The sequence below is a fragment of the Eptatretus burgeri genome, chromosome 7, assembly GCF_056783735.1.
Source record: "Eptatretus burgeri isolate ZD-2024b chromosome 7, Ebu_testis_v1, whole genome shotgun sequence".
NCBI lineage: Eukaryota > Metazoa > Chordata > Myxini > Myxiniformes > Myxinidae > Eptatretus > Eptatretus burgeri.
Genome location: NC_140967.1, coordinates 28,543,849 through 28,562,654, shown reverse-complemented (window position 1 = coordinate 28,562,654; position 18,806 = coordinate 28,543,849). Strand labels below are relative to the sequence as shown.

The 18,806-nt window shown below is 42.3% G+C and overlaps 1 protein-coding gene across 4 annotated transcripts in view; it reads right to left on the bottom strand.

Annotated features, from left to right (window-relative positions):
* Positions 1-391: 391 nt before the first annotated feature.
* The window catches only part of NLE1 (notchless homolog 1), a 30,813-nt gene continuing 12,398 nt past the window's right edge, over positions 392-18,806 (bottom strand). For 2 of the 4 annotated variants that reach the window (XM_085887834.1, XM_085887832.1), the window contains exons 10-13: positions 18,308-18,519; positions 9,166-9,361; positions 4,505-4,575; positions 392-1,285 (exon numbers count right to left, since the gene is read on the bottom strand). In XM_085887834.1, coding sequence (XP_085743960.1) covers positions 1,273-1,285; positions 4,505-4,575; positions 9,166-9,361; positions 18,308-18,519 — 492 coding nt within the window. In that variant the 3' untranslated portion in view covers positions 392-1,272. Of the gene's footprint in view, positions 1,286-4,504; positions 4,576-9,165; positions 9,362-11,845; positions 11,949-17,712; positions 17,813-18,307; positions 18,520-18,806 lie in introns of those variants that run through there. The other 2 variants (XM_085887835.1, XM_085887836.1) reach the window with 2 other exon arrangements.

Here is an 18,806-nt window from a genome sequence, read left to right as displayed (position 1 = left end):
ATTCTTGTGGGGTTGGCCGGGGGAAGATTGGCCAAGTATTTCACGAACTAGCTGGCCAGGCTGGACGTTTGACTAAGGTTAGGACAGGAATTTGTAATTTGTTCAAGGTGCCAGCGATTGCTCACCTACTCTTTGCGAAGGACACTGTAGGATGTGGTAGATGGGGACAGCAAGTTTAACATCCATCCAAAAGGATTGCACACACATTGACAAATCACCGTCTGTGAAACACCAGGCTCGACTGCTTGGAGGTGAGTATGTATACCTCTCGACTAGACCATCCTGTCAGCACCCCAAAGCCTCCATTCGAGCATTGAAATTACAAATTTTCTTCTGATTGAAGGAGAGTATGCAAAGATCAGTAATAAAAAAATGACATCTTCAGAGAATGGTTTGTGCAAATTGGTTTAGTCTGAACATTTAAACCCCCACTCACACCTCTCTTCCTTGCCATTAACTTGATTTGTACCCCTGTATAAAATGGACGTGGCAATGAGTCACCACGATTACATCAACACCTGGGGCTTGGAATTCCGAAAAAAAACATTCTCAATCTCTCGAATAGGATATTGCCTTTAAAACTGGAATGTCAGTGTCAGCAAATGAGGAGAGAATCGAGGTTGAACCTCAATGTCCTCACCAAATTTGAAGTCGATGTGTTTGTTGCTTCTTTAAACAGGAAATTATTGATAACACCATGTTTGTAATAGAATAGTTGTCGTTAACATCAATGTTGAAAACTGAAGGCACCACTAACTAGTATTGCAGTTCAATATGCAAGGCTCAGGTATATGGTTTCAACAATTTATTCGTCATACAGAATTGTGCAGACATATTGTACCAGGTGTTAAGTATTGTGCCAAGGGGGCAGCAGGTGAATGCAACATGCAGATGATGAAACCAAAATATGTTTTCTTCATTGCCTGATGTTGCTTGTATGATCGCCTGAAGAGGATGATGAAAATAACAGTCGCACCATCTGCATAAAGCAGTCACTGTGATCCCCTCTTACCTTCCCCCCCCCCCCACAAGGATATTTGACACCATGAGCAAAATAAAGACTGTGGTTGAAACCTCAAACCTGAGCCTTACTTAATGAACAGCTCTACTTACTGGTGGTACCTTCTGTTTAGTTCACCATGTTTGCATTTCTCACTACACAAGTAAAATTAGGCCTTTATATATATATTTATTTATTCAACAAATAAATTGTAGCGAGAGCAAAATATGAATAATACAAACTGTAAAGAAGGGAAATAATGATTCATTTTTTCAGTTCCTCCATCTGTTGGGGGGGGGGTGGAATGGTGTGGGGAGGATAGACAAGCACATTCGCATTTATTATATTTACCTGTTAACAAAAAGTCACAATAAAATAAAACATGACAATTCTGATCACATTTTGCATTCTTACCAGTCAGTGACTGGATAAATACATGTTCTATTGAATTGCCCTGAAGCATTAGACAACAAGATAGAGCAATCGGAGATTGCAGACCCACGCCAGCACTTGCTTTGTGTGGTGTATCTTGTGTGGAAAATGGAAGGATGTATCAAATGAAAGTTCTAAATTGTGAAGTTGTAAATGTGTACAGGTCAAAGGTCTGAAAACGGCTAAAGGGTTGGAATTGTCTGAAGGGCGAGTGTGTGTACCTCTCAAGTCTAGATGGTTTCAACAATTTATTTATCATCCAGGACTGTGCAGACATATTGTACCAGATGTTAAGTCTGGAGTCTAGTTTTTCCATGGAGGGTTGGTCTAGACTCTAGAGTCCAGACCATCCCTCCATAGAACAAGGACAAATGTGTCCAAGAGCCACGTCCTAAAGGTTTTGTCTTCACCAGAAGAAGAAGAATAAGAAGAGGAAGAAGAAGAAAAAAACAACAACTTCGGATATTTCGTCACGTGCCTTGATTAAGCCAATAGCGAGACCCGTCATAGTGTATTTACGTATTTACGAAATATAGTGTATTTACGAGATAAATAGTGTATTTACGAAATTACAATACATTAAATGGAATAATCTTTAAATAGTAACGTGAACTTTTCGAAACCTTAAAGCAAATGTCCGAATATATTTAAAAGTTCATGATAGACGCTCTCAAAAGGCACCCTTAATGCGAGGATGTGTACAGGTGTTTAGTATTTAAGAAGATCCGGATCCTGTATATAAAAGAGCCGAGTCCTAAAGGTTTTGTCTTCACAAGAAGAACAACTACAAGAAGAAGAACAACAACAACAAGAAGAAGAAGAAGAAGAAGAACAACAACAACAACAACAACGCCGAGCTCTCTTAGAGCCGCGTCTCGCAAGCGAGACGCGGCTAAAAACAATGATGCACTAAAAAGTGTAAAGGGTCCTAAAATGTACAAAAAGGGTCGAAAGGTCAAGGGTCGACAGGATATTAAAAGGTCTTTCAGGTTCTAAAGGGTCAAGGGCAGTGGTTCCCAAACTTTTTTGTGCATGACCCAAAAAATGAAATCACATTTGCCTCGCAACCCAAATGATACTGGTACCTAGTGTACCTATGATAAAAATTGTCAGAGAAAATGCTTTTGACATGAAACCCCCCCCTCAAAAACTGAGATTTTGAGGGGGGGGTGTTTCAAGTTTGGGTCACGACCCTGGGTTTGGGAACCCCTGGTCTAGGGGTTTTGTAGGGTGCAACAGGGTCTACAGAATCTATCGGGTTCCAAAAGGTATTAGGGATCTTTGGGGTCTAAAGGGTCTTAAGAGTGATTGGGGTCTTCGTGGTTGTAAATTGTCCAAAGAGTTTTTGGGGTCTTAAGGGTATAATGTAATTCATACACACACATTCTGTGCGGACATACAAACAAACATATGAAATTTCTCGTTGAGCAAAGGAATTGCCGGAATAACTATGTCATATCCCCATAATCTCTGAAAAAACAAAAACCTGGAAATCAATTTGGTTTTTATATGTCGATAGTGCTCCTGTTTAATGAGTTATAGCACTTAGTTTGGTCATGATCATAAGTTGGAAGTCAATCGGACGCGAAATGGCGTTTTTATCGCAATTTGAAGGTTTTGACCCGACCCCCCCCCCGACATTCGACCCCCGACCGCTAAGAAGGGTGTTGGTGTGACACCCCAATGAGACATATGGTTGGATGCAGAATTGGAAGACGCACATTTTGGATTTGGTTTGAAGTCGATACGACCATTTCAGCGGACGTTATTGCGAAAATAAGAATTTCGGTTTTTCGGTGACCTTGACTTTGACTTTTGACCTAGATTCACCAAAAACGACGAGTGTCTAAGTTGGACCATGGCCGACATCTGTACCCAGTTTGGTCATGATCGCTGAAACGGTGTGGCTGCTACATGGTAAACAAACACACAAACAAACAGACAGACAGACACACAGAATGACACACACAACCGACCAACATAATTGCCGAAATCCAAAGGATTCCAGCAATTAACAAATGGACCCAAATGCAATACCCTGTCCTCTGGCGAGGGAAAAGATCTCGGAGCATCAGAAATAAATAAGTTATCAATTACTTGACACTTCCATTGTAACCAGACTCGGTGATGTTCTGGTTCGAGAGTCCCCTCCGAGTCTGTGACTGGGAGGTCGGCGGTTCAAACCGAATCCTGGCACAGTCGTACCAAAGGCTTTAAAAATGGTACTGTATGTGCCGCTTCCTCACTTGACGGTCAGCATTTATAGAGGATAAAGTGTGGACAAACAACCATCGACAGGCAACCGTTGTGGTAGGCTTGATGGGCCAAACGGCTTCCTCCTGAATCAAAGTTCCTTGTAAGAGAGCTCATTTACTTCAACGCAAGATTGCACAGCGAAACTGAGTTGATAAAATAGAAATTAACCTTCAATCTAACCTACTGCAGGGACCTTCATTTCAACCAACTGCAAAGTTACACCATACAAGTTGTATTGGAACTAAAACGACACTGCAGAGTACATACCTCCGCCAGGTTAAACAGTTTACGTTTTGTATTGCACCGACAGGCCAGATCTGAATCCAGACCTTAACCAAAATCTAATCAGCTTGTTATTATCACCTACCCAACTCATCCATAAAGTTCTGTCATAATTCGTGCGCAACTATTTGAAATATCAATATTTGAAATAAATATCGTTTTTAGCCATATCTTTCAATGATGAAGAATCATTTTAGAAAACTCTCGTTTCCAGATCCAGATCTTCAATAAATCGAATCAATTCTTTCTTGTCACACCCCCAACCTGTCCACACCGTTTTGAAATAGCGTGCTACATTTCGTTTTTGGCCCCTCTGGATCTGGATCGTCAAACATTCTCCGATCCGGATCTGGATCTTCACCAAAATCAAATCAATTCGTCCTTATCACACACCCAATCTCCATCAAATTTCATCCGAATATGTCCACAACTTGTTGAGCTATCCTGCTCACAAACAAACAGACAGGGGTGAAAAGAACCTCCGTCCACCTTTAGTGGCGGAGGTAATTAACGAAGGATTCCATTGACACTTACACGCGGAGCAGCTTGTCTCTTCCACCACTGGCAACACGCTCGCCATCAGCACTCCAATCCACATCAAACACCTGCACACAGAAGTCAATATTTTGAAGCATGTTATTCTTCGCAAATGCCTCGTTTCACATGTCCATGACTTTTACATGGAGACACGACGTGAGATCCAAACCTAAGGCGTCAGAATTACTCAAGGCATGTGTGTAGAGTAAAAACGAAACTCTACAACAATGTAGCATCCAATAGTGGTGATGCATTGAACAGTTGTTATTAAAATTCTCTCAATTTATAGATCAAGTAGCAAAGTAGACAAAAAGCTGCAGGTTTGGTGATAAAACGTATCGGGATTCCGGTGAGGAAGTTGACACTTCCATGACATGGTCCCAGTGCATCAAGTTGGTCCAAAGTTAAACACATTGAATATGGAGGCCTTGCCATTTGCGGGGATTACGTTCTTGAAAATTCCCGTGAATGTCAACATGTTTGTACTTTTTTATTCATGAAAATAAATCGAACAAAAACAGGGTTATTAAGAACGTAAAACAGAAAGTTAAGAAGTTTATTTTCTTGAGTTCAGGTCATGAAACTTACCTGGATGATGATGATGATGATGATGATGATGATAAACCTGATCCAATAATGCGATGGCAATGATAAAGATGATTTGATGGGGATGTTGATGTTGGAGGGTCTGAGGGGGTTATTATGTTCACAGACCTCTCTTATCACGGGTCCACAGAAAGGCACTTTTCTCCAAGATTGATCCCCAACCCAAATATCAAGTGATTTTTTCCCCCATTTTTACCTCCGCCACTGAAGGTGGAGGAAGTTATGTTTTCACCCCTTTCTGTCTGTCTCTGTCTGTCTGTGTACAGGATATCTCAAAAAGTTGTGCACGGATTCGGCTGAAACTTGGTGGACAGGTTAGGTGTGTGGCAAGGACGAATCGATTCGATTTTGGTGAAGATCCAAATCCGGATCTGGATACGAGAATTATTTAATTTTTTTTAAAGTGATTCTTCACCATTGAGAGATTGGGCCAAAAATGATATAGTCCTGTATAGCATGATATTTACCTTCACATTCTGCGAAAGGTTATCTTTTGGTCGCTGTGTATTTATTTATTTGTGAATATGTGTGTTTGTTTGTTATTCGCATAACTCAGAAAGTATTAAACCGAATTGCATGAAATTTGGTGGGATGATTCGTGATTATCCAAGGACGATTTGATTAGATTTTGGGAGCGATCGGGTCAAAGGTCAAGGTCATGAAAAGGTCAAAAACACTCTTTTGAGCATAACTTCCTTCATAAGACAGCTATCGACATGCAACCAACGCCATATTGTTCCATGACGAGATACCTTTCGGGTATGTGCTGTCAGATTTGACGTGACGTCATCAGAAGTGCGTCAAAATGACGTCACAAGATGACGTAAATTTTCAATTTTCGACCTCATCAGTTTTGATCATACCGTTTTGTAGGACTTACCTTAAGGACGTCACACACTAAATTTGATGTCGTTCGGATTGACCGTTATGACGTCATTGACGTTTGAGCATAACATTTTTCAATTGTGGCTAAAATGTCCTGTTATTTTAAATTCAAATATCTATGTAATTTGTAAAGGAAATTGTCCCAAATCCAGGCATTATGATCAGTACCAAAATATCTGCTTATTTATGAACAGGTTTTGCAAATTAACTCTATGGTCAAGGTCAAACTCAAGGTCAAAATATACTTGTAGGCATAACTTCAGATCTAATAGAGCTATTGACATGAAACCAACGTTACAACGTTCAGTGAACTACGAGCTTTCAGAATGGTAGTCCCCGATTGGACGTGACGTCATTGGAAGTGCTTCAAAATGACGTCACAAGATGATGTCATTTTTAAACTTTCGATTTTTTTCAGTGTTTATCATTCCATTTTGTTGGACTGCCCTCAATGACATCTAACACCAAATTTTACGTCCATCGGACTGATGGTTGTGACGTCATGGACGTTTTTAAATGACGTTTTTCAAATGTGCCCGGAAAAAAGTAGCGGCGCGAAGGTATGCGCTCTACTGAGTGCCCGTTCTAGTTCAAAAATGTATTGTGCCCGATGTGTTCTCGTGGATCAGGCATGGCATGGTGGAGGTATGCGCTCTACCGAGTGCCCTTCTAGTTGGTTTACTGATTAATCAAATAATTGTTTACTTTCTGTTTGTCTGGGGAATATCTCAGCCATCCGTTGAGCTAGGAAGCTGAAATTTGGGGACAAAAGTGAAGATGTGCTTTGGCAAAAATGGTATTATTTGACTTATTAATAAATTAATTGATGAATCCATTTGATTATTATCGATTTATTAATTCCATATTTATTTTCTTTCTCATCTGGGCAATATTTTGGTAACCTTTTTAGCTTGGAAACTGATATTTGGACAAGACAATGAGCTTTAAACGGCATTATTTATTTATTTATTAATCGATTAATTATTCATTTTTCGATGAATTAATTTTCAAAAAGTTACAGATTTGGATGAAACAGTGGTGGTTTTGGTACACTATTAGCCAATTAAAAAAATAAATTATTGTACGATTATCAATTTATTTTAATTATGCAATTAATCAATCAATTATTGGACCAATTCCATCTCCATTCCATGTGCTGCACGGGCGAGTAAGTATCATTTGTACCCATTCACGTCAAATGTACACTGCTTCCTCCCACTTCCGTCTCCAAGTGCTGCACGGCGGCATCGCCAGGTGCCCCGGCAATGTCGCGCGCCGGAGGATTTGTTATTTACTTATTTGGCATGGGGCAGTGTACTTTAAAAGTACCTCAACTTGTTTTATGTTTTTGTGAATACTGATATCATTGCAATAAAAAAATTATTCCTTTTATTTATAAAATAATGTTTACCACCTGTATTATTATTAGCACTATTACCGATACCCCAATGAGTCCCTCATATACCGCTCATGCATAAGAAATAGCGTTGTGTCAGGAACGCATTTCCATATAATAATGGTATGATGACCCCTTTTAGCGCATTTTCGATGTTGGGAATGTATATCCATATAATAATGGTATGATGACCCCTTTTAGCGCATTTTGAATGTCGAGAACGCATATCCATATAACAATAGTATGATGACCCCCTTTTGCGCATTTTCGATGTCAGGAATGCATATCCATATACCAATGGTATGATGACCCCTTTTTGCACATTTTCAATGTTGGGAATGTATTTCCATACCACAATGGTATGATGACCCCTTTTTGCACATTTTCAATGTTGGGAATGTATATCCATACCACAATGGTATGATGACCCCTTTTTGCGCATTTTCGATGTCAGGAATGTATATCCATGTAACAATGGTATGATGACCGCTTTTAGTGCATTTTTAATGTCGAGAACACATATCCATATAACAATAGTATGATGACCCCTTTTTGCACATTTTCGATGTCGGGAATGCATATCCATATACCAATGGTATGACGACCCCTTTTGCACATTTTCGATGTCAGGAATGCATATCCATATACCAATGGTATGATGACCCCTTTTTGAACATTTTCGATGTCGGGAATGTATATCCATATAACAATGGTATGACGACCCCTTTTTGGGCATTTTCGATGTCGGGAATGTATATCCATATAACAATGGTATGACGACCCCTTTTTGCGCATTTTCGATGTCGGGAATGTATATCCATATAACAATGGTATGATGACCCCTTTTAGCGCATTTTGAATGTCGAGAACGCATATCCATATAACAATAGTATGATGACCCCTTTTTGCGCATTTTCGATGTCAGGAATGCATATCCATATCACAATGGTATGATGACCCCTTTCAGGGCATTTCTGATTCGTGCTCTCTTCTCCACGAAGGCATTCTGAGCACTAAGCGAGATATTACTGTATGATTAACACCATAATCACAAAACATACATTTTCAAACAATTATATAAAAACCATTGTGCATTTGATGTACTTATGGTATTGATTTGTAGGTACAATGTGACTATAAAGTTCATGAATTTAAATGTTTTTAACTCCGAAAACGAAACGTGTTTGCAGAATAAAGCGTGCCTAAACAGCCGTCGTGGGAATGCATTCAGCGTTTCCACATTCTCCACCAGTTGGAACCACTTGTGTGATGTGACATCACTCCTGAGGTTTTTCTTCTGTATGAAAGTTTACCGATGTGCTAGGTATATCACTTTTCTCGCAGAGATGCCTCAGAAGAGTTTCACGGATTTTAAACGGAAGTTATTTTAAAATGTGACATGGCCGTTTTGGCGCAACGTCACAACGTAAGTGTTGGTCCAACACGACTTCCCTTACAAGGACCTTCAATGCAGGAGGCCATTAGGCCCATCAAAGCCTGCACTATGGTTGCCAACCTATTGGTGTTTGTCCATACTCTATCCTTTTTTAAATGGTGAGCATTAAGCAAGGAAGCAGCACATACCATTTCTAAAGTCTTTAGTGTGCCTCGGCCTGGGTTCAAACCACCAATCTCCCAGACTCAGATAAGACACTCAATAACCATTACACCACCGAGTTTGGTTTAATTAAAATGGATTAGTTATTAGTTTCCACCATTTATGTTGGCACTGTAGATATCAGATAAACCACCATCATCATACAACTCTGACCTCATCTGCATGTCCAGGCAGGTCCTCTTTCAAACGCCTTTCTGTGGCTTTGGTTCCTGCTGCTGTTGGAACAGTCTCAGTGGCAACCCAAACTTTAAGGGTGCTGTCTCCACTTCCACTGAGGAGGAGGCGCGAGTCAGGTGACCAGGCAATGCGGTAGACAGGACCCACATGGCCACGGAGCGTTGCCAAATATCTAAGAAAGGGAATGGGGGAGAGTTGGAGGAGAGGCTTTCACACAATCAGATCAAATGAAAAGAGGAGGAAATTTGTACCATGTATCACAAGAGATAAATAGATGAAACCATTTTTTTTTTTACAAATTGGACTTTATTTGTTAAGGATGTGGAAAGGATGGATATGACATTACAACCAGAGGAGATAAAGACAGACATTTTATGAGTCGGTGTAAAACTAAAGGTATATTCACAAAGAAGACTTAGGCCAGAGTATATCCAGTCGCAAGAGCTGATATCTGAGTGAATGCAAGTTAGTACATCGTTAGTAAGAGCTGTAAGTACAGTACATCAAAACTTCGGAGTCGCTAATCTGTCCAGGACCATGGGTTAATTCGTACAGTAGCACGGCACAGGTATTTTGGTCGGGTGTGACTCTGCCATCTGAGGGCACGACTACGCCATCTGAGGGTGGTCTGCAATAATTATTGAGACCAAAAAAAAAGGTATTACACTACTATGGTTTTGCTCCCTGCCATCTGCATTAAATATTTCCATGAGATTGCCAAAAGTTTACAATGGATCAAACTTCTTAGGAATCAGTGTGTATTATCTGTGTGTAGTTTAACTCACAAATACATTATTGTTTAAGAGAAGTGTGGTTGAGGAGCTGAGGGGAGGTGTGGGGGAAGGGGTTGGGGGGAGGGTGAACAAGTTTAGCAACAGCCACAACATGAAAGCTAGGTTTTAGCTAGTTGCAGAATGGCCAACTTGATGCCGTTATTGCATTTCATTTTGAAGCATACTCGCAATAGTATGCAATAGCTGATGTGTCTGTTGCCATCTCCTCTCCTTTTCTCCAACAGCTTCATCTCAGGACATGGGAGCCAAAAATGTGATATGGTCAGCAGGACAATGGCAGATCTGGTAGTTCTTGACAAGAGCATGCTCCGATGAAAGATACAAAGGCAGCAGGTGGAAGTTTTTCATCAAATGAGAAGCTTGTTTTATAATTCGCCAATGATTGTGGCCCTTGTTCGAGAACACTTGTGTGAGTAAAGTGTGGTTGAGCATTTGTACATTACAACGATGGTAATGCGACCCGGTAAAGCCTTTTTTTTCTTTTTCTTTTTTTTTTTCAATTTTGCCGCATTCCTTTTGACGAGTTCCCAGTCACACTGTAGTCATGCGGTCAGAAAGACAGGACAAAAATAAGAAGCGAATACTTCGATATCGCGCGGCTGGGGGCAGTAAAAATCTAGGTTAAGAATGATCAAACAATTTTGCAGTTATAAACTTTAAATGTACACACGGTGATTTAGCATGCATGATGGGAAGAGTTGTGATGTTGGACAAATTTGTATTTATAGCCCTCAGATGAAAGGGACGTACGCGGCCATAAGTGTGACAGAGGACACAGGACAGAATAGCCAATTATATAACAACGCGATGTCGCCGCGCTGTAATAAATCACAAAATCAAAGTATTTCAATGGAAAATGACAATAAAACAAGAAGATATCTACATCACAGGGGTGCTGTGTTGCTAGAAATGATGAACGTCCTAAAAACAAGTCAGAGATTCTCACTGACCAAGATTTTGATTTTTTTGGGGGGGGGAGGGGAGGAGAAGGGGGATCAGACATTTCCTATGCTGTCGGACACTGCTATTCACGGGCCCCACATATTCGCAGGTTAAAAAGTGTGACATGCTTCGATATTAATGCTTCGTGTATTCACAGTTTTTTTTTTATTATGCATTTAATTTTTATTATTATTATTTTTAATTTTATCTACACTTCAGGACTGGTCTCCGACATCCACTTGGGAAATTGGAAATCAGCATTACATTAAAAAGGTGCAAGAACGGATCCCCTTAACTACAGCCCAAATAGCTTTATGTACTTCCAATAATCAGCAAGGTCATGGAATCCATCATCCCAGTTGACATAAAACCATTCATTTTCTCCAACAGCCTCATATCAGATCATCAATTCGGATTCAGACCGAGCCTCTCTACCTTGGACATGCTGCTTCTTCTCTCCCAACAATGGTGAAGGTCCTCAATATCAGACATGAGGTCAGGGCCGTCTCTCTGGACACATCTTGAGCTTTTCATACAGTCTGGCATCCTGCCTTGCTCTCCAAAACTGTCTGCCTATGGAATCCAAGGCAAACTCCACTCTTGGATTACTGACTTCCTCCACTCTCATACACAACATGCGGCTCTGAACAGAACCATTTCATCTCCTCTCCCTGTCAATGCTGGAGTACCCCAAGACGGTGTTCTAGGCCCCCAAATTATTCCTAATCTTCATCAATGATCTCACTGACTCTGGAAAATCCTCTCTCTTTGTTGATGACTTCACTCTCTGCCGTGACATCTCTCATCCTTCTGACAGGCAGGCAGCACCCTCTTCCCTCTCCTCAGAACCTGACAAAAATCACAAACTGGTCAAATACAGTTTTGCTAACATATCCATATCGTCCACCCTTTGCGTTCTCCCTTACCTCCCATCATTACCTGCATCCCTTGTTTTTCTGTCTCCGACTACTTTCTCCCTCCACCCTGCTGTTCCCTTTATGTTGTGTCTTCCACAAGCCGAGACTATGTAAAAAAACAAAACAATAAAAGAACAATGCCCTGGCATTTGCAGACCCCGACAACAGTATTTTGTGATATACTAGTACGTGCCCGTAAAAAAAAATAATAATAAAAAAAAAGAAATAATAATAATAAATAAATAAATAAATAAACCACACAGGCCATTTCTTCGCTCTCGCGTGCCCGTAGGTGCGTGACCCGGAAGTTCGATATTATTTGCAGTTACAATTATTCGCAATTTATTTTTAATACCCAATTATTCAATTAGCGCCAACGTATTTTACCTTTTCGCAATGTCGTGGCAAGGAAAAACAAAAAGAGAAGAGAGAGAAAAAATTGACTTCCTGGTTCGGAGCACACCAGCACTCTGATGTTCCCGAAATTTATACACCGTCTAATATGAAAACGATCATAACTTGGGCCATTGTGTTTATCTATAAATGTGCATAAGAAATCGAGAAATTATTCGAATACACGAAGTCATCACTCTCTGGAAGCCCGTACGTTGTAACCCGTAATGGGGAACGTGGCTGTGCTTCCCTTCCCCATCGGCCACGCCCACGCAACAACGTGTCTTGTCATTGATTTGGTAAATAAATGGCCGTAACTTGGGATCCACTTGTCCGATTAATATCAAACTTTGAAAAGGCACATCCTCAGGTCCCCAGCAATATATACCTGGCAAGTTTCAATTAGATCGGACCAGAGGTTGTCGAGAAACAGCGGTCACACACACACACACACACACACACACACACACACACACACACACACACACACACACACACACACACACACACACACACACACACACACACACACACACACACACACACACATTGCTGGAATTATAGATAGATACTAGTAGAGTACCTGCCTTATGGGAGATCTTGTTCCAAGCATGTAACATGTTCTTCTGACACATCCTTTAATCTGGGTGGTGTATAGGCAACAGACCACTGCCTTAATCGCTCCCCCCCCCAAACAAACAAAAAGCATGATGCAAAAATATGCATACTGCTGATGTGCATATATACTAAATCGTGATCATATAGCTCAGAAAAATTCCAAATAGTCAAATAAATTGATGGAATGTTTAGCACAGGCAAAACGTCAGGGTGCCCTCATTAATCCCTGAAAGTTTCAGTGTCCTTGATCAAATCCTCTCGGAGGAGTAGATGAAACTTCAACATGCATACGTGCAGGTAGTGGACAACAAAAAAATGGAAACACCTGGGCAAATGAGGGACACCAAGTATATTGAAAGCATCATTTTCCACACAGGTGTGGCCCATGTGTTACTTAAGCAAATAACAGATGCCAGTATGTTTAGGGTCATGTATAAAAAATGCTGCGCAGGCCTGGTTCTCTTAATTATGGCGAGCATGGCTGCAAGAAGAGACCTCAGTGACTTTGAAAGAGGGAGGATTGTTGAGGTTCGTTTGGCAGGAGCTCCAGTGACAAAGACAGCTCAACTTGCTGATATTCTGGAATGCATGAGCAACGGTATCTAAGGTGATGTCGGCATGGAACTCTGAGGGAAAGATATCATCAGCATACTCATATCAGGGAAACAGTGGGCCTAAGCACATACTCCAGGATCGTGATACCCGTGCATGAATTTGAAGTGCAAGACAAAGTAGGCAAGCAACTGCAGATCAATTGACTGTAAATTTCAACATGGGGTGCAAGCAGTCAGTTTCATGAAAAACGGTCTGCTGAGAACGCCACAGAGCGGGATACCATAGTAGGGTTTTAGTGCACAAACCGCTCATCACACCTGACAATGCACAGTTGCAAGTCCAGTGGTGCAAAGAGCACAGGCAATGGACTACTGAGCAGTGGAGAAATGTGATATGGTCAGATGAATCATCCTTAATCATGTTCTCGACAACCAGACGAGTGAACGTGTGGCACCAACCTCAAGAACTCTACAACCCTGAGTGCTTGCTTCCAACAGTCAAGGGTACTGATGGTTTTGTAATGTTGTGGGGTATGTTTCCTAGCCTGCTTTGGGTGCAGTCAAGGTCAATGCCAATCGCTACTTAATGGTACTTAGTGATCATCTTCATCCAACTTGTTGCAGCATTTATTTCCTGCTGGGAGGGGTGTCTTCCAGGATGACAGTGCCGCCATCCACAGTGCATGTGTGGTGGCCCGATGGTTTGATGAGCATGACACTGATGTTATCCATATGTCATGGCCTTCTCAGTCCCCAGACTGAAAACAATCGAGCATTTATGGGATATTCTGGAATGACGCCCGAGGCAGAGTTTTCCACCTCCAAACAGGTGGAAGTTGATCGACTGCTTCGTGGAAGAATGGTGCTGCATCCCTCCTGCAGAATTCTAGATGCTGGTGGACTCTGCCACGGCACAAACAGGCTGTACTGGCCACATGTGGGAGCCCAACACCCTATTATGTGACTATACATTGGTGTTTCCATTTTTGTCCATTACCTATACATACATGCATGATACTTCCCCCCATTATATAGAATGCAAGCAAGTGTCCCCACGTGCAGTGACGAGAAAAGTTTACGTTAACATATAGAGTTTATTTATTTCATGGACTTAAAAAAAGGTCAATTGTGTTGCATTCTTGGTTTCATTCCTGCATCTTCTGTCTCTGTCCTTACGCTATATCTTCCTCATTTATTTGCCTTCTGCCTTTGTGTACTGTCACCTTCACACGCCCACGAGCTGCATCGCTGGACCCTCCGACTTATTTACATCACCCGGGCATCCTGCCAAGAGCCACGTTAAAGACATGCCACGAGTGACGTCACTGGCCCATGGCGAAACGCCGGAGCCACGGCTGTATGAGAAGTGGGAGCGGAGGGTTCTGGTTTCAGTCAGGACGTGGGAGCCAAAATCAGCAGGCAAAACCGGCCCCACCATGTTGGTGTGAGGTGTGCAGTGACCCTGTACTATCCCCATCTATATCACTTTGTCCTCTCTCATCTTACTTGCCAATCACCCATCTCTCCTTTCCACATCAGTTGCATGATGCCGTCCTACTTTAAAGTGACAAGTCACTGTTAACGTTCCGAAGGCAGGCATGTCACGTAGTGGTAATGGGAATGTTATTCATGTTTTAATTGTAAATACTTGCTTGCCTACTATTGTAAATACTTGCCCCTAATACAAGCTTGTAACGGTCTTAACTTATCCGGTCCTGCTTTCATCATGACCTCACATTAGTCCAGTTGCCAGGTTGAGTACCTTGTTGTTGTGAGAAGTGTATTGTTTTTTGATGGTTTCGTACTCGCATGGGTCTATAGAAAAAATTTAGCTTGGTTGCCGGAGTGGCAACCTTAGGGAACTCCGATAATTTGTATAAATCCAAGATGGCCACCGCGGACGGAGGTGGAAAATAATTTTTCAACCAATCAACCTACAATCACGTGTGATACATTTTTTTCCGTATAATTTCGAGGTGAGGAATCGATTTCTGAGGTCAGTTGTGTGGTTCGGGGGTCAAATTCAGGGTCAAAGGTCAAGTTCAATGTCATTCTTGGACTATTGAGGGGTTTAAAATGTTTTGACCCCTGCATCAACTGCAGATCACTCCTACTCGATAGTTGATGAACGATCCCATTGATTCTAATCTCACCTCTTCTTCTTTTCAGAGAAACGTATGATGGCTGACTCAAGGTGTCTTCTCCACGTGTGTCACGGAGAAGAAATGAAATTCACTGAGAGATCGGGATCAAGAAGCTCATCTCGTGCGCCAAATCCCGTGGAGATGGAGACCTGCAGGCTAAGCTACAGAACATTATTTGTTCTGTAGCATCGCCTGCCACAAAGGTTGCTACTGTACTTATACATCAAAAGAGAAAATTGAGAGAGTGAGAAAGTCACAGAAAAGAAAGGCTGAAGATGAGGGTGTAAGGACAACTACAAGTCATTGAGTACATGAACCGAGACAGGTCCAGAATATGGAATAGTGTTGAACTGCATTCCCTGTACTCGGATCGAGGTGGCAAGCTCGCTCGACGTGACGTGCTAAGCAAGTTGACTGACTGCATGAGTAAGGATGTTATCGTTGTTCAGGTAGATGGCTGTGCTGCCATTGTTGGTTTCCGTGAGTCCGTTGCTAAAAGTCTCAAGATAGTTAAGGTAGATGATACAGATGAGAGGAGCATTGCTTCCGTGGTGAGGCAGATCAAGCATGAGGCACGGTCGGTCAAGTACAGCAGTGCCAATTATGACCTATCAGAGTTTACACAGGCCAACACAATCAAGGCGACCAGCCCAAGTTTGTGAAGTTGGTTTTGGACCTGGTCTCCGGTGGTAAAGTGACCAAGAAATCTTTGAGCCTGAGCCAGTCAATTCAGAGTCACGTTACAGGAACCAGAAATCAGACAACATGAGGACTGGCCGTCAAACTGTTGCACCGGCACAGCAGTTCCGAACTTCTCAAACCCCTTCATGAGCATGGTTTCACGACCTCGTACGATGAGGCCCTGAGATTCCGAAAATTGGCTGCTCGTCTACTCGGTGACAATGCACAGGTTCTCCACCAGTTCATGGGGTTGTGTAGAACCGTCGGCGCCATCTTCGCGTGGTTTGACAACTTCGATCTCCAGATATTCACACCCAATGGTCGACACACTACCCATGTCCTCTCACATGAATTCCAGCAACCTCATCCCGCAGGTATGCTGGAGTATGGCCACGCTAAGCCAGGGATGCAGACCATACTTGCAAAATCTGCTGACCAGCAGGCTCCACCTGAACTTGATTTCACGAAGTATGGGTGGGAAATAAAAGATGGCACCCCAGTACCAGCAACCTCCGATCAGCCCCCAGGACCACAAGATCTCATGGATGTAGTGCGGTGCAGCTGTAAGGCGGCGGTGAAGGCGTGCGGCACTGAACGTTGCAGCTGTCACCATGGAAAGATATCATGCACTGTGTATTGCACTTGTGTTTGTAGTGACGCCTGCTTCAACCCGTAAAGACAGGAGACGAAGACCAAGATGAAGTGGAAGAGGAAGGAGAAGCAGATGTGGAAGATGACGAGGAAACTGAACATCTTGATCTTGCATTCGGCTCTGATGATGAATGGGAGTGATCAACGTTACTGAATAAACGCTTGACCACCATCGCTCTGAAAATGTCATTATTATTATTTTATTTCATTTTTGGCCGAAAAAGACCTTGAACTTCACCTTTGACCCTGAATTGACCCCAAATCACAAATTTGATCTCAGAAATCGATTCCTCAGGTCAAAATTATACAGAAAAGAGGTATCACACGTGATTGTAAGTTAATTGGTTGAAAAGTTATATTCCACCCCCCCCCCCCCCCCCCCGTCCGTGTTGGCCATCTTGGATTTATGCAAATTAGCGGAGTTCCCTAAGGTTTCTGCTTTGGTAACCAAGCCACATTTTCTCTATAGACCCATGTGAGTACGAAACCATCAAAAAACAATACACTTCTCATTACAACAAGGTTGAGTACAGAACATATACGAGTGGCAAACGGACTACATGCCTGAGGCCTGAGGGCCATTGACCCAGGGTTGATTGACCTCTGATGGATGGGAGGGTGTGGCGTGTAACGCTGGTTCACTCGGCCAATTAACCACTGCTGCGCAGCCATTGGCACGGTTTCCCATCTGCTTAAGTCATCTCACAGGTATGGTAAATTGACCCTGGGTACGAAGTTCCGGCCAGAGATGTTAATTGTTGTAGATGGCGTCCGTGGTCTTTTTACAGAAGCCTCAGACTCTCGTAGTCATCTGGTCCATAACAATGTACACAAATCGAACCCCCTAACTTGACGAGGCAGCAGGACAGAGATATTGTCCTATCAGCAACAAGTGTCGTCTGCCAGAAGAACACATTGCCTCTGCCCTGCTGATCACCAGAAAGGAGGTTTGCAGTCAGTCATAATAAATTCGACGAAATTAGCATACTGACCCTAGATATGACATGACACTGATGTCATGCATATAAATTATTCCGACGCATCACCTCCGAACTATGATCGTGTATGTGTGACACTCAGGTCTGAAGACTGACCTTTATGGTCACTAATAAATGAAAGCAGAGCTGCCAAACCTGATTTCACCCTTATTATGAGCTCGTTACGATGGCAAAATTTATGTGCATGACGTGTGTGTGTGTGTGTGTGTGTGTGTGTGTGTGTGTGTGTGTGTGTGTGTGTGTGTGTGTGTGTGTGTGTGTGTGTGTGTGTGTGTGTGTGTGTGTGTGTGTGTGTGTGTGTGTGTGTGTGTGTGTGTGTGTGTGTGTGTGTGTGCGGGGGGTGTGTGTGCGCGCGCGCGCGCGCATTAAGTGCATGGCTACCCTGCTCCCAGTGCATCAAGGATCCTTCAGCATCACCAGACTCACCGACCATCCTTGCTGTTCCACAGACGAATAGAATGATCAAAGCTTGCCGTGGCAAGACGTGCACTGTCTGGGGAGAAAGCGAGATGGCAAATCGCTGCTTGATGGCCAGTGAGTCGCTGAGGAGAGTTCCCTTTATCTTCACCTTTCTCAGTGTACCACAATGCAGCAGTGAAATCATCAGAACCAGATGCCAACCGCTCCGGAAGCACTGCCTGCATCATCAACCCACAACAATCAGACTGTGAAGCCATATACAACTTTTAAAAATGTTATTAAATCAAAGCCAATTAAAAAAAATACAAATGCAACCAGTCACAACATATGATTTCTATTTTTACGAAGTTCCTGGCTATGAATGGTCCCATTGGTTTACTGCCTTTTGAGCTAATTTGCACCCTTTCAAAGGTACAGCAGCCCAAACATCAGGTGTCCACAAAAGTAAAGATGTAAGACAAGCAGTTGGTCAAATAGTGCTTATAGGAATCAGTTTGACAGGATG